We start from the raw sequence: 24775 nt of genomic DNA, 5'->3' as shown, positions 1-24775 counted from the left end.
TTATCAAGGGTTACCTCCCTTTACTGTGACCCAATTAGACATTGGTTATGTTAGGTGTAAACACTATGACTACTGTACGCGAGCTTAAGCGGGTCGCAAAACAGAGAGGTGTGATCGGGTATTCTCGAATGCGGAAGTCAGCATTGTTGAGATTACTAGGTTTAGAAGTCCCTCCTACGGTAACACAATTAAAAGCTCAAGCAAAACAGCTTGGATACACGGGTTATTCAAACCTGGGGAGAGCCGGGTTAGTCGAATTGTTATCACATACCCCAGTGGTGGTGCCTACAGTAAAACAACTGAAAGCCGAGGCACACGATTTGGGTTTAGGCGGGTATTCCCGTATGAGAAAACCACAGCTTGTAGAATTATTACGACAGAATAGAGCTATTGACCTACAGTTCGTGCGCACTGAGCGCGCTGTAGGCAACTATTTGAGAGGTTGGCGCATGCACGTTGATAGAAACATAGACATTACAGATATCAAGCCTCTGATAGCTGATAAGGTCAACCAGGAACTAAATAATCTAGGAAGTATCAAGTTTCAGATCACAGTGAAAATGTCGCTCGATAAGCAGGTTGGGGGCCCCACAGGGGCCACTGAGTATGTTCAGCCTTACTTCCGAGGTAAACAAGAGGTCGTCACACATACAAAGACCATTGACGCATCAATCGATACCAGTTTTCAGCAGATATGAGAATACCTAGAACGCTACACACACTTGGGGTCCGGGTGGGCTGTAGATAAAATCGATAATGTCTATCTAGACATAGCTAACTACGTGCCATTCAGAGGCGGGTCATACCTAGCCTTGCCCCCCTACTATAGGAACAAACATGCCATAGTAAACGTTAAGAATAGAGGAAACGATTGCCTGAGGTTAGCTATCAGGTCAGCCTTATTTCCAGCTGACACTAATCCGAACAGGTCTTCTAATTATCCTCAGGAAGATGGGCTCAACTGGGATGGTATAGATGAACCCACCCCCATATCCCAGATCACTAAAGTAGAAAAACAGAATAATCTGGCTATAAATGTCTTTGGGCACGAAGGTAACACAACAATAGTACACAGGGTCAGCCCGGTGAAGGATCGCCAAGTTATCAATATATTCATGATCCAGCGAGGTGACAAGTATCACTACACATGGATAAAACACTTTAGCAGGTTGTTGTATGACCAATCGGCACACAGAGAAAAGACCCACTTCTGTAAACGATGCCTACATGGCTTCACACGAGCTGATTTATTAGAATCCCACCGGGATGATTGTCAAGGTGTGGGGCAGACGGCCATACGAGTCGACATGCCTAAGGAAGGTGATAATATCCTAAAATTCGGTAACCACAAGAACCAAATGTCTGTGCCTTATATCATATACGCCGACTTCGAAGCCTTAGTTGTGGGGGATTCCCCCAGTGGTGCCGCCGGCGAGGCTCCCATCACCCACAAAACACAAGAGCATAAAGCCTGTGGGTTTGGATACATTGTCGTCCGTTGTGACGGGGAAACGAAAGCTCCGGTAGTGTATAGGGGCCCTGACGCGGCTGAAAGGTTTCTAAAGTGTTTGCAGGAGGAAGAAAAAATTATTAGGAATGCATTGTATAGAATCGCTCCCATGCGTATGACCCGAGTCGACAGGCTAGCTCACGCTAGTAGCACTAACTGTCACGTGTGCGACTCACCACTTAACGGTGATTCGGTGAGAGATCACTGCCACATAACTGGTAAGTATAGAGGCGCCGCTCACAGCGCGTGCAACCTCAAGCTTAAAATCAACCCTAAGACAATAAACATCCCTGTTGTCTTTCACAACTTGAGAGGGTACGACTCACACTTGATCATGCAGGCCATCGCGAAAATCGATGGTAATATAACGTGCATCCCCAACAACATGGAGAGATACATCTCCTTCAGCTTAAACGGACTTAGGTTCATTGACTCGTTTCAGTTCCTCCTGTCGTCACTCGACAGTCTGGTCAAGGCCAACAATACCTTCCCTATCACCGATCGATACACAGACGCCGAGACTAGACCCCTGCTTATGAGGAAGGGTGTGTACCCCTATGAGTACATGGATAGTTGGGTCAAGTTCACCGAGACCAGACTACCCCCTATTGACTGCTTTTATAGCAAGCTGAATGAGGCGTCCGTCTCACGAGATGATTACTCGCACGCGACTAACGTATGGAATAAACTGGGTTGTAAGAATCTGGGTGATTATCACGACCTGTACTTGAGGACAGATGTACTGCTGTTAGCCGACGTGTTTGAGACGTTTAGGCGGACGTGTTTCAAGCAGTATAAACTCGACCCCGCATGGTATTACACCAGCCCAGGTCTGTCGTGGGACGCCTTGCTTAAAAAGACCGGAGTTAATTTGGAATTGCTCACAGATTACGACATGCACCTATTCATTGAGAAAGGCTTGCGAGGTGGGATTTCCATGGCATCCAAACGATACGCGAAAGCAAATAATCAATACGTGAAAGGTTACGATCCTAACAAGCCAACCAATCACATTCTCTACCTCGACGCAAACAACCTGTACGGCTGGGCCATGAGCCAGTATCTACCTACAGGGGGATTCGAATGGGTACCCCACGTTGATGTTATGGGGGTTGCACCAGATTCGAACAAAGGGTATATCCTCGAGGTTGACTTAGAGTATACCAAGGAATTACACACATCACACAACAGCTACCCCCTGGCCCCCGAACGTATGAGGGTTAACCCAGACTGGATGTCTGAGTACCAACACAACTTGTTAGGTGGGCGTGTGACAGACGTTGAAAAACTCGTTCCTAACTTAATGAATAAGACCAAGTACATCGTTCACTATCGCAACCTACAGCTGTACCTGTCGTTGGGTATGAGGCTGACCAAAATACACAGGGTGCTCATGTTCGACCAGAGCCCATGGATGGAGCCCTACATCAGAATGAACACAGACCTACGAAAAAAAGCCACCAGTGATTTTGAGAAAAATCTCTACAAGCTCATGAACAACTCGGTGTTTGGTAAGACTATGGAGAACCTGAGGAAACGCGTGACCGTGAAGCTGGTTCGGTCGAGTGAGGAAGACAAGCTCAGGAGATTGATAGCCAGTCCGGCATTCAACCGTAGTAAGATATTCACAGACAACCTGGTTGCCCTACACATGAAGAAAAGCCACATAAAATTCAACCGGCCTGTTTACGTGGGGATGAGCATCCTCGATTTATCCAAACACCTGATGTACGACTTTTACTACAACGAGCTCAAGAAACAGTACGGTGACAGGTGTGAAGTGCTGTACACTGACACGGATTCCCTGCTGATGGAGATTCGAACCGAGGACGTGTACGAGGACATGAAAAAACACCTCGATTTATACGACACCAGCGACTACCCTAAGACCCATGCCATACACAGTACGGTAAATAAAAAGGTCCTAGGTAAGATGAAGGACGAGTGTGCTGGCACGCCCATAGCCGAGTACATAGGTTTGAGACCTAAGATGTACTCCATACTGAAAGCCGACAATAGTGAGATCCGGAAGGCTAAGGGGGTTAAGAAGTATGTGGTGAAACAACACATCAAACACGCCAGATTCAAGGAAGCCCTGTTCAAGACCCGTACCTTTAGGCATAAAATGAACACACTTAGAAGTGATGGACATAAGATATACGGACTGACTATAAACAAGACGTCCCTGTCGCCTATGGACACGAAACGTTGGATAGCTATTGATGGGATAAACACATACGCGTATGGACATGAAAAAATTTGAGGCTATTTACTACAGCCCGCGTGGGTACTGGAAAGGAGCTAGCGCAGTAGATAAGCTAGCTAAAATAGCGCGAGTACCCCCGGAGGAAGCCAAAGCGTGGCTTGAAAAACAAGCCCTGTGGCAGATCTATTTGCCGGCACCACGCTACGTGCCTAGAAGGAGGTTCGGTATTAACATACCTAATAGCGTTCACCAGGCAGACCTACTGTTCCTACCCCACGACAAGAGGTACAAGTATGCCTTAACCGTAGTGGACGTAGCCAGTCGTTACAAGGAAGCCGAACCCTTGACCACGAAAGATTCGGCCCAGGTAGCCAGAGGATTCGAACGCATATACAAACGCAGCCCGCTGACGTGGCCAACAGAGCTGCAAGTTGACCCCGGACGGGAGTTCATGGGTGCCGTGTCACAACTGCTAGCCAAACACGATACAAAGGTCAGGCGTGGCACGGCCGGAGCCCATCGCAGCCAAGCCATAGTTGAGAGATTTAATAGGACTTTGGCTGAGCGCTTGTTCGGCCATCAGTATGCTAGGGAGATGGTCACCCCTGGAAAACGATCGACTGAATGGGTCACGAGGTTACCCAAGGTGGTGTCGGCAATCAACCATGAAGTCACCCGTCTCACCGGTAAGAAACCGGCAGACGCTATCAAACTAAAATCAATAGTTGCAGAGTCGGCCGCTCCATTGCGTGGGAAGGAGAAACAGATACCAGATAGGGCCCTAGTGAGGTATCTATACCAGCCGGGGGAACACGAGGGTGATAGCCGTAAGCGGGCCACCGATCCTATATGGTCAGTCAAAACTTACAACATAGATAAAGTGGATATGAAAGCCGACGAACCTAACTTATACTACTTGAGGGATGGGCCGGGTAGGGGGTTTGTAAGAGAAGAATTATTGATCGTACCGTACGGCACAGTGTTACCTCCAACACACGTTAAGTAGTAGGGGTAATAGTAGCAAGAGCTAAGGGCCCAACCAAAGCCTTATTTAGTAAATAAGGCTTTGTAGAGACTTTTCTTGAAAGTGTTTTAAAACCCCCATTGTATATACTACTCATCAAAATAAAAAAAATGTTTTTCCTTCATATATTAGTCATAGCAAATGATACAATAATAAAATTGGCACTGGCTGTTAACTAGTACACTGCACTTGAGTTCATGGATTTCTGAGTTTATTGAAGCTTCAATAAGTGATCTCCTGCATCCAGGAACTGAATAGGTGATGTTCTTCCACACATTGGTCAAGATCTCTGTAAGCTCGTAAGCGTGGCTGAGTTGTTGCACCATGGTCACTCTGAAGGCTAGTGAACTTGTTGGTGGATTCAATCTTCTTGATAGCTGTTATATATTTATGAAGGTTTGGTTGGTGCTTTTTTCTGATCGTTATGGAAGCCTACCAGGTCAGTGATTGATCTGGGACCAGTATTGTTGTGTTGATTCCAGAGATGTGGTGGAAATCTTGCATCTGTCAACAGAGATGTCGACCCAGACATCTTGGTTGAGCGGAAGGAGTGGAAGGGCTGCTGCTCTATGAACATGTGACTGGACCACTGGAATTGTCTTGTAGGTAGGAGCTAGATGTCTCTAAGATACTTGATGCCAAAGAGCTTGTGTGAAGTAGAGAAAACATTTGTTTATAATTACAAACTGCTGTAAGTATTTCACTGCTACTTTTGATCTTCATAGACTTAATCTCTATGCCAACACTGATTATAAGTTGACTACCTTTAAAGACAATAATATAGTTATCTTTTCACTCATACATTGTGAAACTGATCCTCTTTAATTCCACGAAGTCAAGTCCATTCTCTCAATAGAGGTTCATTTTCTAATCCATAACTTTTCTGCAGACAAAATGGGATGTAAGCAAAATGGGACTCGTCCGGTCTTTACTGTGGTGCTGGTGGTGTACCCCTACAGAGTAGTGTTTCCTTCAAACAACAAAATGCAGTCACAAGTTGAACGATAAATCTGGTGACAATAAATTGGTGTGTTCATTTAAAAACAAACTGGTCAAGATTAACAAATGTCACAATCATGCATATTTATGATAAAAAAGCTCAAAAACTTCATCATTCGTAATTATGGCTAATGTTCAAGTTGACATTCAGTTCACTGACAATGCTTAGGGTGGACACAAATTCATTTGTAGCACCTTTACATGTATGTTTAAGAAAATAAAAAATAATAACATCTACTGGAGATGCTGTTGCAAAGACTGCCAGGTGACACTGAATGTGGAGTACAACAACATTCATATGCATGAGGTTGATTCAAACAGAAGTTTAAAAGGTTTGTTAATAATCTTGGGGGTTGATGTTAAAGCAAAAAGTTCAACTGAATAAAGCATCTCTTCACATACATCTGATAAATGGCTCAGGCCCAATACTTCTCAAATTCATTTCTTCAACAGAAAGGCCAAGCGAGTATTTATTTCAGCAAGTTTTCCAGTGACCTCATGAACTCTGACTGGGAAGTCCTTGTGTCAACTGATAAAAGAGAGGCTGATAAACCGATGCTGTCACACTGACAAATGCATTTACACATCCCATTATGGAAATTGAGTGTTCAGCAGTTACAGTTATGACAGGCATTGTCAGCAGAATGGCTAACATAGTACATGTTACGGATGACATCTTGATTAATACCTACCACCATTTCCAGAATGGTTGCTGGATTTATGTTTTCATTGCTCCACTTAATGACTCATCCAAGTATTTCATTTCCTGTTCCTTGATGACAGGGCAATTCAGCAGCATAATGATCCAGGATCTTGTGCTGTACATATACAGTCAGGGTGTGTAGGTTTGAAGGGATAAGACTAAGTGTGAGGAAGCATCTCTCTTGACCAACCAGTTGATCTTGTATTTCTGAAAACAGGTGATCCACAAGAAGCACGTACTGTGCCCTCTTGTAGTAGACATGGGGTGTCTCAGCTTGGAACGTTGACTCTATACTGCTGTCATCTATCCAGCAAACCAAATGACCTTTGCATCAATGGTTTGCTTTTTTCTGATTTCAACAGCTTTCTGAAAAAGTTCTGTCCATACTTCATCATCACCGCCTCTGGGCACATTTTTGACAACTTTTGATTCCACAAAATCAACAGACTTCTTTGCAGAAATTTGGAAAGAACAACAGTGAACATGTTCAGCTATCACTGAACTTATGTTAAAATCAAACCTGAGAATGTTGTTGAGATGGCTTCATGCTATGTTATCTCCTATGTCTATGTTTTAACAACGTCAAAGCAGCTCAAGAAGTAAACAAGGCATCAGCTCGTGCTGACCATCCTGGCTCACAGAAGGTTTGCAACTTCTCCTTGATTCATGTCATTCAGGTTTGAACTAATCAGCAACGCCCATAGTGGAAACAATGTCGGTAATACTTGCAACAAGCTCGGCAATCTTCGGAGATTTCTTGGCTCCGTTCTGTGATTTGCTGGTCGCGTCCTGAAACTCACACATCAAAACATGGCGACACTGGAAGGAGCACCCGTTTCGGTGAGTTTTGTTTTTATTTTCTACTATTTTCATATTTATAATTATCCATCTTTTGAATGCGTTTAGGTGTGAAGTGTTGTCGGAGCTATAGATTATTTTTTTAGGAAAAGATCGTCACTGCAAAACAGCGTCAAAAGTCATGCTCCCGGAGGTTTCCTATTTTCAGACATAAACAACCTCCATAGTTCCAAGTTACTGCATGTGTTTGAGCACAAAATGCCATTGTGACCCTGGCCTTTCAGTTTTGTTATATGTCAAGGAAACGGCTTTCTAATGCTGTTCATTCTAAAGTTCTGTGTCAAGGCCTCTCCAGTTGAGCATTCAGCCTTGGGAAAGCCAAGCAAACATTCCCTGACCTCAAGTGTACCATCAGGTTGCAATTGAGAATGTATGAACATCATGCAAATGCCAATCTGTTCCATTGTTGATACAACATCTGCAACGAGCATGAAGCAGGGGGTTTGCTGCACTTCTTGATGAGATCTTCATGGATCTGACTAGTATGAGGGGAGACAAGTAATCTTACTCTGGGATCTCCAAATTTGAGATGCTGTGCAAGTACAGGGTCAGTTTTTGCTCTAAATGTAGCAATAAAGTTGCTGTTGACCACATACTGGGATATTTTGATAACCACACAAATAATGGTCTCAACAACTGTTTTTCTCAAACATTCTGTACTTTGTAACTGGTTATCAAGTTGTTGTTCAATGGGAGACTGATCTCCCTTGAACATAGATACAAAACTGCCATCTTAAAAGAGAAAAAGTAATACATAGAGGATACTAAACGACCTTCCATGTAATACCATTTTTATTAAACGAGTTAATGATTTGATACTAAATCTTTGACGAGTTTAATAAATATGGTATTTCACGGAAGCGAGTATAGTATTCTGTTTATTACTCGCCAGCATAAATTGACAGAAACTGCTGCAAAATTGCCTACAGTGTGACCACTCTCAGCTTTCCGAGTCAAGCAAGGGCTAGTAAAATTGCAACATCAGCATTAGCATTGTGACATCACAACTTTGAACCATTTTGACATCATACGTCAAGCAGTATTACACTAGTGCAATATTGCCGTAAAAATATTACACTGCAGTATCTTCAACAGGCGAGTAATAAATAGCCATACAGATGAAACATTTCCACAGGAATGGAAAAAATTATCACATTTTTGCTTAATTTCTCTAGTAGTATGGCCAATAGTGGTTTTGGATCACGTCCTTCCCAAGGGCCCACTTTAAAAATTCGGCCTGAGAAAAGTCTTTTTTTTGTTGTTGTTGTTAGAGTGAACATAATGTTTTCGGTTGGACTTTGAGAAAAAGAGAACAACAATTGGTGTCAGGGTGAGTTGCACATGAGACAAGATTAACTTGAACAATCATCTCATGGTGGGTGATGTGTAAGGGACAGAGTCGCAAGGTACGAATATCAACTCCTCTCTGACGAACGCTCTCGGCAGCCTGTCTTACAAGTGGTAAAAGTTGGCTTCACCATCTTTGATGTTGACAAAGTTGTACCTTTTCATGGACCATATTGGATTTGTGGCACGTTTTCTGTTGTCTCTCTCATATTTGCCTGGCTCGTATTAGTACCTAATCCTGACCCAGTCAGGTGATGGTTTCTCTTCCATTTTATTGCGATGCCATGCTGCCATTGACGATTCAACGCACTTCATTTTGATGCTCTCTTGCCCATGAGTCTGGTGACTTTGTGCCTGATGGTATCCACCACGCGTGGCAAGCGTGTGACCCATTCTGTGGTTCTGTTTCCAGAATCGAATGAATCCCACGAGTACTGAAGTGAGAACAAGCATTCGGCAAGCATGTTATTGAATCTCTCAACAATGACTTGGCTGCATTGAGCTCCCGCCACACCTCATCTCACGCTGATGTCATGTTTGGCCAGCAGCTGTGATGTGTCCCATTAACTTGAGTCCAGGATTGACTTGCAACATGGTCAGCCAGGTCAAGCGACTACGTCTGTATATACGTTCCAAGGCTTTGGTGACTTCGTTGAACTATTTGGTCGTCAGCATCTCAGTTTCTTTGTAGTCACTGGGGATGTTGACAATAGTCAGGGCGTACTTGTAGGTTTTGCATCTTACCCTGTTCTGTGGGAAAACAGGAGGTTGGCTTGGCGAACGCGATTCGGCGTCAAAATGTGGAATTTTCTTTGAGTTTTTTCAAGCCTTTTGCCTTCCAGCATTCAGCGGCATTGGCTTTCTTGATGGAAGACACCTTGGATCTCAAGAGGACGTTCTCGGTGATCTTCATGTGCATGTGTTTCTTCATGTCTTCATACATGTCCTCGAGGCAAATTTCTATGAGCAGACTATTCATGTCTGTGTACAGCATTTCGCTGTACTGCTTTGAGAGCTTGTTGTAGTAGAAATCGTACATCAGGTGTTTGGACTAACAAGGATGCTCATTCCCATGTGAATGGGTTCGTTGAATTTGATCTGGCTTTTGATCATGTGCAGTGTGGCCAAGCCGTCACGGAATATCTTGCTACGGTTGAACGCAGGGGTGGCAATGAGTTTGTCTTCATCGGTGAATCTGACAAGCTTGTCGAAGCTCATCAATGTGTTTTCTATCATCTTACCGAACACTTATTTGTTCAGGAGCTTGTACAAGGTTTTCTCAAAATTGCTGGTGGCCACCTTGCACAAATCAGTGTTCATTCGGATGTAAGGCTCCATCCAAGGACTTTGATCGAACTTGAGTGCTCGGTATTTTTCGTTAGTTTCATGCCCTTAAACAGATGCAGCTGCAGGTATTTATTCTTGTGCATAAGTTGGGGACGGGTTATTCCACGATGGCCAGCTTCGTTCTCCAGGCAACTCGTGTTGATATTTCGACATCCAGTCTCCATTCATTGTCAACTGTTCACGAGCCAGCGGATAACTACTGTGTGATTTGCGCAATTCTTGGGGGTACTCCAAATCCACTTTGAGGATGGAGCCTTTGTTTGAATCCATCATGACGCTCTCGACATCGATCGTCTTGGGCAAGGAGAACCATTCAAATCCTCCACTGGGAAGAGGACTTATGTACTTATGGCCCGTACAGGAGATAGTTGGCAGGTTGATTTGGATAACAGCCATTCATGTATTTGTTGTTGGCTTTTGTGTATCGTTTCGAGGCCATGGAAATCCCGCCTTGCAAGCCTTTTTGCATGAACAGGAGCATGTCGTCATCCGTCAGCAGCTACTTTTCAACAAGACGTCCCAAGAGAGACCAGGGGAAATGAAATACCATGTGGGATCCAGACCCACCTGATCATGCAGGCCATCGAGAAGGTCGACAGCAAAATCATGTGCATTTCCATCAACATGGCCAAAATACATCTCGTTCTCCTTGAAAGCTCTGAAATCTGTTGACAGCATTTGGTTCATGCCATTGTCTCTTGAAAGTCTGGTGAAAACCGACAACCCCAACAGTTGCGTTCCCTTCATGTCAGACCACGTGGATGGCGATGAGTCATTCTGTTTTTTGAGTTTGGGGATCTGGGAGATGAGTGTGGGTTTGACTATGCCATCTCAGTTGAGCCCTTTGCTCTTGGGATACCTCAAAGGTCTGTTCGAATTTGTGTTGGCTGGAAACAGTGTGGACTGAATTGCAATCCTCATGCAATTGTTGCCTTTGTGGTTGACACTGATTTTGGCATGCTTCTTCTTGTAGTTAGGTGGGAGGTCACACCCTCCTTTGAAAGGTTCGTACTTGGCTACATCCAGGTAGACCATCTTGATCATGTCTAAGGCCCAACCCAAGCCCATGTGTAGCAATCCTGTGTTTCTCATATTATTGCAAACGAGGTGTTGATGGACACTTCGACAGACAGACAGACAGACAGACAGGTTGAGTCGCAACTTCTTGATTGTCTCTGAAGTAAGGCTGGACGTACACTGTGGTGTCATTTGTCTGCTGTTTGTCTAGCGACATTTTCACCATGAGTTGAAATTTGAGTCTTCCCAGATCATTCACTTCTTCACTCACTTTGCCAGTGATCAGAGGTTTGGTGTGGTCGACATCGATGTTTTTGTCGACATCCATCCCCATCCTCTCAGATACTTACCTACGACATGCCTGGTTACAGTTCTAGTGGTTTGTGTTCCTCTAACTGTTCGAGTAGCTTGGCTTTCCTCGCGCGAAAATAACCCAAGCCCACCCTCCTTCGTCAGGAGCTTGAGTTGTTTCACCATAGGAGGTGGTCCGCGAGGAGGAGTGTCAGCTGAGGTTTCCTCAAAAGGAAGTAATTTGTCACTCCTTGTTCTTTATCAAGCTTTTTCAGTTCTGGAACGGTTGGCACTGCTGCTATGTTCAGAAGTGAAATCTCTAATAGGTTTGAGTTCTGCCATGTTCAGATGCAAAGTCACACCTCTAATAGGGTTTTGAGTTTTGCTATGTTCAAATGTGAAGTCAAATCTCTAATAGGGTTTTGAGGTTTTCACATTTCAAATCTCTAAGACTTTGGTGTGCAAAGTATGTCTTGCTATTAATTGGATAGTCACTTTCAGAACGATAAAAGATTTATAAAAAACGATTTCCTGATCATTATGTCAGATTTTGATCCTAAGCAGTCGGCTGTGTTCAATGAGGTAGTTTCTTTTTGTCAATGAGACGGCCTCAGACCACATCCACTCCGTTGGCCTTGCAGCAGCGATAATGGCATTTCACGCCTTTGCCGCACGATTCGCACATGTAGTTGACACGCTACAGTATTCGGTGGTTTTTTTGGTTTTTGGTTATTTTGGGGCTGCAGTCAGAGGACCCAGCAGCATCCAATATTGATGAAACAGGTCGCAGCTCAAGGTGCTCATCACGTCACCAATGAACAGATCTTTCTCATGAACAGGTCTTCCCATATGTGCAAGCAACATTCCGATGGAATGAGAAGGATATATACGACATGATGCTGACGTAGATTTGCGTCATGGTCGATCCTATGGTTTTTGTCATTTTGACGCAGAGTCGGGCGCATACAAATTGTCGATGTCTTCGATGGACATTTCTTGAATTTTGCAGGGAGTGAGATCCACGCAGAGGTATTGTTTGGCTTTGCCACCGACCACCAGTCTGTCACACTTGATGTTTGTTTTCCATCATTTATCAAGCAGTTCACTGCACTCCATCTCATAATACAGCAAACTAATCTAATATCAAAATAATATCCTGCGCACGCGAAACACAGCAATAGGAAAGTCAGTTGACACACCACAAAAATTTTGAACATGCAATCCATAATGTGGCTTAATTTATTTTACTTGAATGTTGTTTCAGCTACTGAACTTCATATGCTATGGGTTTTAATAGGAGTTTGGCATGTTTCGTTTCGGTTTTTTTCACACGGTCGCATTCTTGTTTGTTCTGAATCACATCATTTTCTCTTAAGCATTCTTCAAACGAATCCCTGTCCTTGCAGTGAAACAGGGCCACCCATCGCGTCTGCTCACACAGGTCTTTAACCACCAAGTTCAATTTTTGCATCAGCACCCTAACGCTGTGCATGTGCCGGCCCAAGAAGGACAGCATATCTCATTTATTGACCATGTCCTTGTTAGCACTGACGTCATCTAGGATGAACACTGCTGACTCCCCTTTCAACTTGCCGTGCTAAGGGGTCAACCAGTCCTACAGACGTGTTCCCGGATCACCCTGTGCACGTCCATGTGTGTCTTGTTCACCTGCAATGTTGGGCAGAGAATGACGATGTGATCGAATATGTCCCTATAGTATCCTTTCAGGAGGTCCACGATGAAAGCCATTTCACCACATCCTGTCTGACCGCACACTATAGCGCAATACGGATCCAGGGGTAGCTCAATATCAATAGATGGCTTGTACCAATCGTCCATTTTATATATTAAACTGCGCATCCATGATCATGGGCACTTTCAGCCTTCTCAGTGATTTGAATGGTGATCCTCTTGCAGCCGTCATTGATGCGATGCCCGCTGCCGTGCAACTGATCATTTTCTGAGGACCGCATGTCCAGCCACAGTGCATACTTGTTGGTCACATGCTCCCCAATCACTGAGGAGGCGAGGCTGAGGTCATTGACAATCGCATTGATCTCCAACGGGTGCTTGATGTCCAACTTTCAGATCTCATCCCATTGATGGTAAGCTCACATAGCTTGGCTGAACAGCTGGTTGGGCATGGCCACCTCAACCTTGAGAATCTTCAGGTTCCAATACTTTTTGCTGACCCTTCGAAAAGTCTGAAATTCTCCCACTGGAAGGATCATAATGCCCTTCATTGATCGCGTGGGGGATGTTCAGATGTTCCACAGCGTGTCACTCTTGATCACAACATTCTTCTGGAGACACAGCCAGTACAGGTTGGTTAACTTGCCCATATACTGGTTGCAAATTTGTTGAGCCCATCCCAGATTTGTCACCTTGTCAAACTCCAATGAGATATTGTCAATGGTGTATGGTACATGGCGGCAAGATCGGGTTGGTCGAAAGCATACCTCACCTGCAATAGTGTCGATGGATGCTCAAGCAGGCAAATGCCCTGATATCTCATGTTTTCCTGTTTGCTGACCGTTCTCCAGAGGATTCCAAACCAATCTGGAAGGACAGGTGAGCCGGCACAAACAGCGTTTGGTTCGCATCGATCGTGCATGTGTTGGTGATCACCGATTGACGCACAGCGTTGATCGCCAGGGGTAAGGTCTAGTTTTTGTCCGTATTGCAAGGTCATCTTTCTAAAATTTAAAATATATAATATGTGTTCAGATATATTTAATCATCGCCTAAGGTGGTGATTATGATGATATTCTGATGGACGATTTGGGGGAAGATGAAGACCCCTTGCACAACGATGACGAGGAGAACACGTTCACGAGCAATCTCATGAACAGACACACGAGAAAGCTGCTTGCACTATCGACAGAGATCACGGTGTTCAGTTATGAATTAAACCAATTATGCCCAACACGTGATTTAGATCCGTTTTTGGATCGATATTGAATTCACCGCATATACGTTTCTAAGCCCATTGATCACATGGATTGTTTACTGCATCCCATGCAGAATTGGGGTGCTGATTTCTTTCAGGATGCATCTGATCTGGTAGTAAATGTGGCAATAAAACATGTGCTGCATGATGAAATGTTTAAAACCAGTCGGAGCCAGTCTGAAACTCATGATGGCACGCCTTAGTTGACGAACACAACCAACCCATCAAACTAAGCACAAAACTTGGCGAGAACACTCCGGTTAACGACTTATGACCATCACAGACTCAAAATTGCTCAGCCTTATCCCTTACCATGAACTGTATGTTCATCTTGACCTGCTGAGCACGACAGACAACCTGGATGGGTGAACGCCCTTCTGCGCTGCTGAGAGCCAGGCAGGTGAAAAGTACAATTAACCTGAGGCATCACTGAATGGATAAACAATATAATCCCATTTACACAGGATAGCTCAGCATCACACTGCACGTCAAACAACAGTGACTCAATCTTTGGGTCTGAGAACAGCCATGAGAATGAGAAAATGTTTGACCCTCATGATCTTAAGCCTTGGGTTCATGCTTCTTACAGCTTACAATTAATAAACAGTATTTACAGCCGAGTGGAAGTCATCCAAGGTGGTAGTGGTGGGGGTAACCTAGGAAATTTTGATGATGTCAAGACTGGAGGTCTCTTAAAAATACAGGCAGTGCAATCTCGTACACCAAGACAACAAATGGGTGATGAGTCACCAAAAAACCACCCGAAACCCGAGGTCTCTCTAAAAACATGTTGTACCAGCTCATCCTCACTAATGATATCATCCTGGTTTCTCCCTATGTGTTTGTGAACATTTTATAATGAAAGTCCTCTTAACTCATCTAAACTTTAATCCCCATACAACAAAGGAGTGTGATCATAAGCCTCATCCCAAAAATGGTGGGCAATCTGCTAGCAAACTGATCAGTCTAAATGGTGAGTTTACAGTTGGTACTTGAATTCAAAGACAGAATGTTCCAAGAAGGGCTTTCCAAACATTTCCATGCTTTCGAGCCAAGGGATTCCAAACAATTCCATGCTTTATATAGAATTCTTTCTCAGGGAGGCATCGCCCAACCAAAAGATCAAACACCTCTGTTGGCCTCAAAACATCAAATGTTTTCAAATGAAGATAACATGGCATCTTTTGCAAATGAGGACTGGGGATTGGACTGACATGTTTGTAGCTGAGAGAGAGTAGCAAACAAGTCTATGTGAGGCTGTTCCAGGGGCCAGGGGAAAGCTGATTGAATGCTTCCAGATGAAGAATCTATTCTGTCATGAGAAGGCAAGCAATTTCAAAGGATTGTGTCTGGCAGTGGTAGTCTCATGAGCATCATCAGTTCTGGAGATTGTGATCCTCCAAAAATGTTCATACAGGGTCCTATTACTATTATTTTTTTATATGGGACCCTTTTGACCTGTTCCCTTGATACAGGGAACAACTGTAGAGTCCATGGCAATGAGGACTGAGGTATGATGGCTCTCATCCACAGAAGTAGTGTTGGGAACAGGAAACCAGATCCACTATGTATTACTGCAGAATTTTTGCCAAACGACAATTGCTTATAGTCAAACTATATACATTTTTAATGTAATCACCAACTTTCCCAGTTGTTAGCATTTAGTACTAAAAACTAAATGCCTTTATGGCAGGGATGCGAAGCTTTAATTGTATTATCTACCTCTGCTTTTTCTTTTGCACATGCACACATGCAACGTCATCAATTTTGCATATGTCATATGTCGTTAGCTTTCAGCCAGTATTGCCGCCATCATAGCCTTTGGTCTACGCCGTTCTTCCTTCTGTCAATTATTTAATCTACCATTTCATTATTCAGGTTTCAGCTACACCATTCATCCTTCAAGATTCGACATGCCACCCAAGTGTAAAGTGGTTATAAATCACTGCCTGGGAAATGAAACAAGAGTCATCAGAAGATGACTTATGCCCCCGGTCCACACATATTTGAAAGGATAAATCAACTGACAGTTAATTGATGTTTTCTTAGATTAAGTCTGAATTGTTTCCATGGAAATCATGAAAAATATAAATGCCATATATCTATAAAAAGCAAAAGGCACCTCTTCAAGATCTGTTTCATTTATCTGCCAAGATCTGTTGAAAGATATCAAATGGTTTTCCGCACGTGCTCCAGAAATGAAGCCTATCTCTCCATTTTGAGACTATGTCCGAACTGTTTCCATGGAAACCAGGAAAAACAAGAATGCCAAAATATTGTAAATAGCAAAAAGCACCACTTTGTCGTCTGCCTCAAACATCTGCCACGTTTTGCTGTAAAATATTGAATAGTTTTTGAGTTGTGCTCCGGAAATGAAGCCCATCTTTACATTTTGAGACTAAGTCCAAAACGTTACCATGGAAACCCAGAAAATATGCTCCAGAAACGAAGCCCATCCCTACAGTTTGAGACTAAGTCCGAAACGTTTCCATGGAAACCCAGAAAATCATAAATCACGAAAACCTGTAAATAGCAAAAGGCACCATGTTGGGATCTGCCACATATGTCACAAAAATCTGTAAATAGCAAAAGGCACCAAATTAGGGTCTCCCCAACATATCTACTAAGTTTTGCAGAAAGAGATTTAGACTTTTTTGAGTTGTGCTCCGGAAACGAAGGCCATCCTGGAAGTCATGAAAAATATAAATGCCTTATATCTGTAAACAGCTAAAGGCACCACTTCAAGATCTGCCGCATATATCTGCAAAGATCTGTTGAAAGATATCAAATGGTTTTCTCCGGAAACGAAGTCTATCTCTCCAAGAAAGAACATGACTGTACATACAAATTGAAAATTTAGAACACTCTCAAGATGTAGAAATTCTTGATACTACAAAAAAAAGAGTTGGAAAAAGAATTGGAATGTTTGACAAACATGACAAGAGTCATCAGAATATGACATATCCCCCGACCCAAACATATTTGAAAGGACTAATCATCTCACTATTACTTATTGTGTGTTTAGACCAAGTCTGAATTGTTTCCATGGAATTCATGAAAAATATAAATGCCATATATCTGTAATCAGAAAAAGTCACCATTTCAAGATCTGTCTCATATATCTGCCAAGGTCTTTTGAAAGGTATGAAATGGTTTTCGAGTAGTGCTCCAGAAACGAAGTCAGCAACATGTTCATGGAATAATAATAATACATCATAAAAACCTGTAAATAGCAAAATGCACCACTTTGTGGTCTGCCACACATATCTACGTAGTAACACTGACAGATATTAAGAATTTGAGTTCTGCTCCGGAAACCAAACACACCTGATACTTTTGAGAGTAAGTCAAAAATGTTTCCATGGAAACTGAGAAAATGATAAATCACTAAAACCTGGAAATAGCAAAAGGCACCACTACAGGTTCAGACTCAATTGCAGAAAAATATTGAACGGTTTTTGAGTTCTGCTCCGGAAACAAAGTCCATACCTCCATTTTGAGACTAAGTCCGAAATGTTTCCATGGAAACCCAGAAAAGAATAAATCACAAAAACCTGGAAATACCAAAAGGCACCACTTTGGGGTCTGCCACACATATCTGCCAAGTTACACTTACACTGACAGATATTAAGAATTTTTTGAGTTCTGTTCCAGAAACAAAACACACCTGTCACTTTTGAGACAAAGTCCAAATCGTTTCCATGGAAACCGAGAAAATAAGAAATCACAAAAACCTGTAACTAGCGAAAGGCACCATTGCAGCTTCTGATTGGCATATCTACCAAGTTTTGCAGACAGATATTGAATGGTTTTGAGTTCTGCTCAGAAATGAAGCACATCCCTTCATTTTGAGACTAAGTCCAAAACATTTCCAAGGAAACCCAGAAAATAATAAATCACAAAAACCTGGAAATACCAGAGGCACCACTTTGGGGTCTGCCACACATACCTACCAAGTTTTGCAGAAAAATATTGAACGGTTTTTGATTTCTGCTCCGGAAACAAAGCCTGCCCCACCATTCGGCTAACACCAAAATGTTCCATGGAAAAACAAAAAAAATATAAATGCCAAAACTCTGTAAACAGCAAAAGGAACAACTATAGGTTGAGATCATTACATCTATCAAGTTTGGTCTAAAAATATTGAACGGTTTCTGAGTTATGCTCCGGAAACAAAATGATTACGGATGGACAGACAGACAGATGAGGCGTCGACTATATCCCCCCGCATTACATGCCAGGGGGATAAAAATGGAAGGGATATTTGTTAGATCAAGGGCCAAATGGATTGATGAGGGAGAGAAAGTTACCAGTTATTTTTGTAACTTAGAAAACAGAAATTTTGTCAGCTAAACTGTGACAAAATCGAAAGAACTGATGGATCTGTTTTATATGAGTCTAGTGATATCCTAGAAGAAGCAAAGTCTTTTTTGGAAAATCTTTACTCTTGCAACAAGGACTCTCAGTGAAGATTTATCGGTCTTGGATAAAGCTGTTTCAGATTCTCTAGAAAGGGTACATGACAAATGATGAATTATGGAAGGCTTTGAAAAGTGTGAGAAACAACAAAAGTTCTGGTACAGATGGTTTTACTGCAGAATTCTTCAAGATGTTTTGGATTGATTTGGGTTTTTTGTGTTGTAGTCAATCAATAGTGCTATCGACATTGGTGAGTTATCCATCACACAAAAATTAGGTGTCATTATGTGTATACATAAGGGTGATAAACCTTAGCGTTTTCTCAGAAATTGGAGGCCCATTTCCTTACTTAATGTAGTGTACAAAATGGCTTCTTCAAGCATTGCAGAAAGGCTTGAAAAAGTTCTACCTATTCTAATTCATAGTGAGCAAACTGGATTTATGTCCAATAGATATATTGGTGACATTATAAGAATTGTTTGTGATACTTTAGTTTTTACACAATCACAAAATATTCCAGATATTAAGAAGTTTTTGAGTTCTGCTCCGGAAACCAAACACACCTCTTACTTTTGAGAGTAAGTCAAAAATGTTTCCATGGAAACTGAGAAAATGATAAATCACTAAAACCTGGAAATAGCAAATGGCACCACTACAGGTTCAGACTCATATTTCTACCAAGTTTTGCAGAAAAATATTGAACGGTTTTTGAGTTCTGCTCCGGAAACGAAGCCCATTTGTCCATTTTGAGACTAAGTCCGAAACATTTCCATGGAAACCCAGAAAATAATAAATCACAAAAACCTGGAAATACCGAAGGAACCATTTTGGGGACTGCCACACATATCTACCAAGTTTTGCAGAAAAATATTGAACGGTTTTTGAGCTATGCTCCAGAAACGAAGCCTGCCTCACCATTCGACTAACACCAAAATGTTCCATGGAAAAACAAAAAAATAAAAATGCCAAAAACTCTGTAAACAGAAAAAGGCACAACTATAGGTTAAGATCATTACATGTTTCAAGTTTGGTCTAAAAATATTGAACGGTTTCTGAGTTATGCTCCGGAAACAAAATGATTACGGACGGACGGACAGACAGACAGACGAGGCGTCGACTATATCCCCCCGCATAAGAATTGTTTATAATACTTTAGTTTTTACAGAATCACAAAATATTCCAGGTATGTTATTAAGAGTTGATTTTACTAAAGTATTTGATCCGGTTTCATGGACTTTTTATCATAATTTTTCTTTGGCTTTGCCTTTTATAAGATGGATTGAAATTTTTACAACGATACTAAATCCTGTATTACTATAAATGGTGAAATATCCTCCTCTTTTGAGGTTCTAAGGCGCTGTAGACAAGGAGACCTCTTGTCACTGTATATTTTTCTGCTGTGTGTGGAAATAATGGGAGGCATAGTGCATGAAAACAAGGATACAAAAGGCATACATGTAAACGGTACAGAGTATTTAATTTCATAGTATGCAGATGATACTGACTTTCTTCTTGATGAGAACAAAAGTTCTCTTCAAGCTGTTGTTCAATCGCTGTCTTTGCCAGTATGTCAATTTTGAAGATTAATTATGAAAAATCCCAAGTAATATATATTGGCAGTATGAAAAACAGTGCAAAAAGATATTTATCTCATTTAAAACTTCAAGGGAACCCCTCAACATTCAAGGTTTTAGGTGTTACTCTTAGCACAAATATTTCACACATTCTTCGTTACAATTTTAGCTCAAAACGTTTTTAATTAAAACAGGTGATGAATAAATGGGTAAACAGAATCTTAAAGGTCACATGCAACGTAAAACACAACTTTGCAGATTCTGGTACCTTTCGGTATGCACTTACCGAAACAAATCATAAAAAATGCCAATTCAACCTATAAAGTTGAAAAAAACGCGATGAAAAAAAAGCCCGCGAAATCGGAGTTCAAACGTTTCACTAAATTCCCCCCAGCACTGGATGGAAAACTGGTTTCATCAGCTGTGCTGCGCTGCGTCCATAACGCATGTGCAGTGAATAGGTTCGCAGAGCTTGAAACAGTATGCATGCCCAGCATCTGAGGTCGTGAGCAGTAGTCTAATCTTGGTTGTGTACACAAACAAGTAAATAATCTACTCATTACGTAAAACAACTTGTTGATGTGTGGTAAGCAGTCTCTGTCACAGAGAAAGCTCAGTGTCTGGTTAAAGAGGATGGATTGGGCATGATTAATATATTTGATATGTCAGAGCTTTGAAGGTGACTTGGATGAGGAAACTAGTCGCTAAGGATCCTAAGTTGAAATATATTTAATATATTGGAAGCTATTCCAAATGTAGCTATAAATTTAGCAATAGGCATGGCAAAGAATTTTTGAAAGAAATAGTCAGCAATCTAGAAAAAGCTTTCTGGATTGATTGTTTTAATGCTTTTTGTGATTTTTCAAGTAAAATTAAACCTGATAATTTTCAAGATTTCTTGCCTGATCACATATTTTATAATAGCAATATCGTTGTCAATAAGGAAACTATTTTTTATGAAGAGTGGTTCCAAAAAGGTATCTTTCAGATTTGTGATCTTGTTGATGAAAATGGCAGTTATCTGTCTCTGGTTGATTTTACTGGAAGGTATCAGATGAATGTCTGGTTTTTTTTAATATAATGGTGTCATTAACTCTATAAGAAAACATTTTGCTGGCTTACCAATAGTGAAAGAAAACACTGGACAGTGTGCACCAATTACTCAGCTGTTACTTTCAATCATCAAAGGCTCTAAAGCCTATTACTACATTCTCTGTTCTTCAAACAGGAACATCAAGAGCACAGTTAAAGTGGCAAGAGCATTTCCAGTGTGGTCTTGACTGAAACTGTATTTTCTTAAAATTATTTAAATCAACACAAGACACCAAACTGAGATAGTTTCAGTAGAGGATACTCCATAGAATTTTAACTACCAATACATTTCTTAAGAAAATAAGATTTAAAGATTCAGATTTATTTTAATTTTGTAATGAAGAAAAGGAATTTTCTTGCCACTTGTTTTATGAATATGAATTCGTGCAATTCTTTTGGTCAACATTTTTATCAGGGTTAACAGAAGGTTGTGATCACATACATAATCTCACACTCACTACGGAGCTGATAGTATTTGGCTGTAAGAAAAATGTTTTCACTGACCCTGTTTTTTACTTGTTCACATTATTGGGAAAATATTCCCTGTGTAAATGCAAGCTCAATTCTGCTTTACCAAATGTTGCTCAATTCAGAAGGGAGTTGAAATTGAGATATACTATTGAAAAATGTATTTTCTTCAACAAAAGTTGTAAAGCCAAATTTTATACTAAATGGCTTTTATATCATGACTTATTTAAAGATGACTGAACTAATTATATTCTGTATTAATATGTTTGATAATTAATGATCTTGTGTTTGTGTGGATGGTGAGTGATAAGATTGTCTTGTTTTTGTAAAAAAAATAGCACCTGTATCCCATTACATTACTCTCTATTCAGCGACTGAGCAGTCCCCTGGCTGTTTAGTTTTTCTTGTAACAGGGATTCAAAAATAAAATATTAAAAATAAATAACTACCTGTAACTACCTGTACACGGCATTGTGCTGCATTCTATCAACTATACAAGAGATTTTTCTGGGATGCTGGATCACAAGCGACTAGTGCAATACCTTTGGAAGAGACATGGTTTCCGACAGCATGAAGACTTTTCTTCTATGGAGTCGGACAGTCTAACAGTCTAACAATTCTAGACAATATGGGTAGTGTTCTTGGGTTGAGACCTAGAATGGCTTTACGATGCAAACGAAATCATTCCCAATTTTGAAGCAAGAGAAATCTGGGAGCAAATTGTTGGGCATCTGGCAGACTATGTAGATTGCCCAAATAAACACTTGTGAAAAACTTTCCTTCTTCCAGATGGGCAAGCATACACTGGTGTTGGCATTGAATGGCAATTTTGATTGAAAACCAAGTTAGCAAAATGATACAATCATAACAAAAACACCATTTTGCATGTGGTTTTGAAATGCAATGTTTCTTTTGTGGTTCAGTATAGTTTCACAGACATGTTGATTATTGTATCCCCTTGTATAACATGAGTGTAGGACATTTCCCCATCAGGGCAAAACCCCTGATGACATTTTCCCACACCTGTTTTGTAATCAGTAGAACAATTCCCTACACCCCACTGACCAGCATACCCCTAATGCTCTGATCAGTTAATCCCATCGCCCCTAACAAGTGAATACACACTCTGTACAAATTGGTTAATCCCATTGCATCTACTATAAATTTGTTAAATGTACTATGAATTTGTGACAAGTGTGGTACATACCACGGGATAATGATGGCATGACTATGTATTAGGGCTGCAATGAATACAGTATGTGGTGAATATGATACATATCACAAATATTGGGTAACAAATACGACTAATTATCTATGAATACAACATGATATTGAAGTAATCGATGCACAATATGGAAACCCTCATGCTGACAGTTAATTGGTCATAGTAATAACCAGCGATCTGACATGACAATAAAATTTGGTGTGTAACAGACTTTATTACACGCCCATGGAAGATACTGCAGTGTAATAATTTTACAGCAGTATTACACTAGTGTACTACTGCTAGATGTATGACATCATAAGGGTTCAGAGTTATGTCATCACAATACTAATGGTACTGGACCTTGTTGGACTCGAGGAAAACTGTCCTCACACTGTAGCCGCAGTTTCTGTCAGTTTGCGTTGAAAGTAATAAACAGAATACTACACTCGCTTCCATGAAATACCATTTTCATTAAACTCATGAAAGATTTAGTATCAAACTCGCTTTTGCTCATTTGATACCAAATCATTCACTCATTTTATAAAAATGGCATTACACAGGTCATTTAGTATCCTCTATAATAGTTGTAGTCCACAGTACCATGTCACTGCAAACTGACATTACTTGCACTTCTGCAAGGCTAGCACATATTGCATTCTTGTATATCTCACTTTGAAAAAGGACATAAGGGCTCAAGCAAAACTTGTTCCAATAGAAAAATGTAAATATTCATTCATACTTGGTTCTGGTGACCATAAATAATGAACTGAATTCATGAAGGGCTCCGGTTCGATTCACCAAATATGCGAGTGTACTGTATAGAATGTATAGACCAAAGGTCTCCACTTTAAGAACATATTGTCACTTTGAAGTATACATACCATCATGTGATATTCTTCATGACCATCTAACGGTTCACAAACTATAGTTTTGATGGAATTCATAGGTATTTTGTCTGTTCTATCTGCAAAAAAACCAAAAAAACCCAGATAAATAGAAAAGATAAATAATACATGGTAAGAGAGCATAAATATACTGAATAACAACAATAATCATTCACCAGACTTCTTGATTTAAATTCATCAAACAATCATTATCATCATATACTCATGCCAACAAAGGTTGTCATCCATTTTGTTTTTATTTATAGGACTGGAAAATGTAGAAAAACACACAGAAGACATGATAGAAATGCAAAGATTTAATACTCGCATTAACTTGTCATCATCATAAATACATGGCCATGCAACACAAGCCAATCAAGTGCCTCTACCAGGAAATTATTTTCATGTTAAATGAAGAATATGTATAGAGTTGCTACTTGCCAAGACGTAATGTTAACAGTTTGGGGCAATTTAACAAAATGAAACGTGTACTGTCAAGACACTGACAGAAAAAGAGTCTGATCATTCAAAAAGATTTGTGTAATGTCAGTAATGTGTTGCTCCCCCTTGTGCGTCAATAAGGGCTATAATCTGGGTTGGCATGCTGTTAATGAGTTTGTTGACATCTTGTAGGGCCACATTGTTCCAAATTCTCACCAATGATGTCTCCAAATTGTCTATATTTGATGGAGGAGGATCCATTTTCCTTATTTAACAGTCCCACATGTGCTCAATGGGATTCATGTCAGGGCTTTTGACAGGCCAGGGTAGTCTGTTCACACCTTCCGTCACCAGGAAATCATCAATTGCTCGAGCACGATGAGGACAAGCGTTATCATCTTGTCACAAAAAGTTATTGCCATAAACAAGCGACCATGT

At 41.1% G+C, this 24775-nt stretch overlaps 1 protein-coding gene across 2 annotated transcripts in view; it reads right to left on the bottom strand.

Annotated features, from left to right (window-relative positions):
- LOC137283530 (cyclin-dependent kinase-like 2) overlaps nt 1–24775 on the bottom strand; it is a 566496-nt gene that overhangs the window by 24854 nt on the left and 516867 nt on the right. For both annotated transcript variants that reach the window (XM_067815087.1, XM_067815088.1), the window contains one exon: nt 23894–23976. In XM_067815087.1, the coding sequence (XP_067671188.1) occupies nt 23894–23976 (83 nt within the window). The remainder of the gene's footprint in view (nt 1–23893; nt 23977–24775) is intronic.

The sequence above is a fragment of the Haliotis asinina genome, chromosome 5 (assembly GCF_037392515.1).
Source record: "Haliotis asinina isolate JCU_RB_2024 chromosome 5, JCU_Hal_asi_v2, whole genome shotgun sequence".
NCBI lineage: Eukaryota > Metazoa > Mollusca > Gastropoda > Lepetellida > Haliotidae > Haliotis > Haliotis asinina.
The sequence above is the reverse complement of the archived record's forward strand: the minus strand, read 5'-3'. Positions and strand labels throughout refer to the sequence as shown.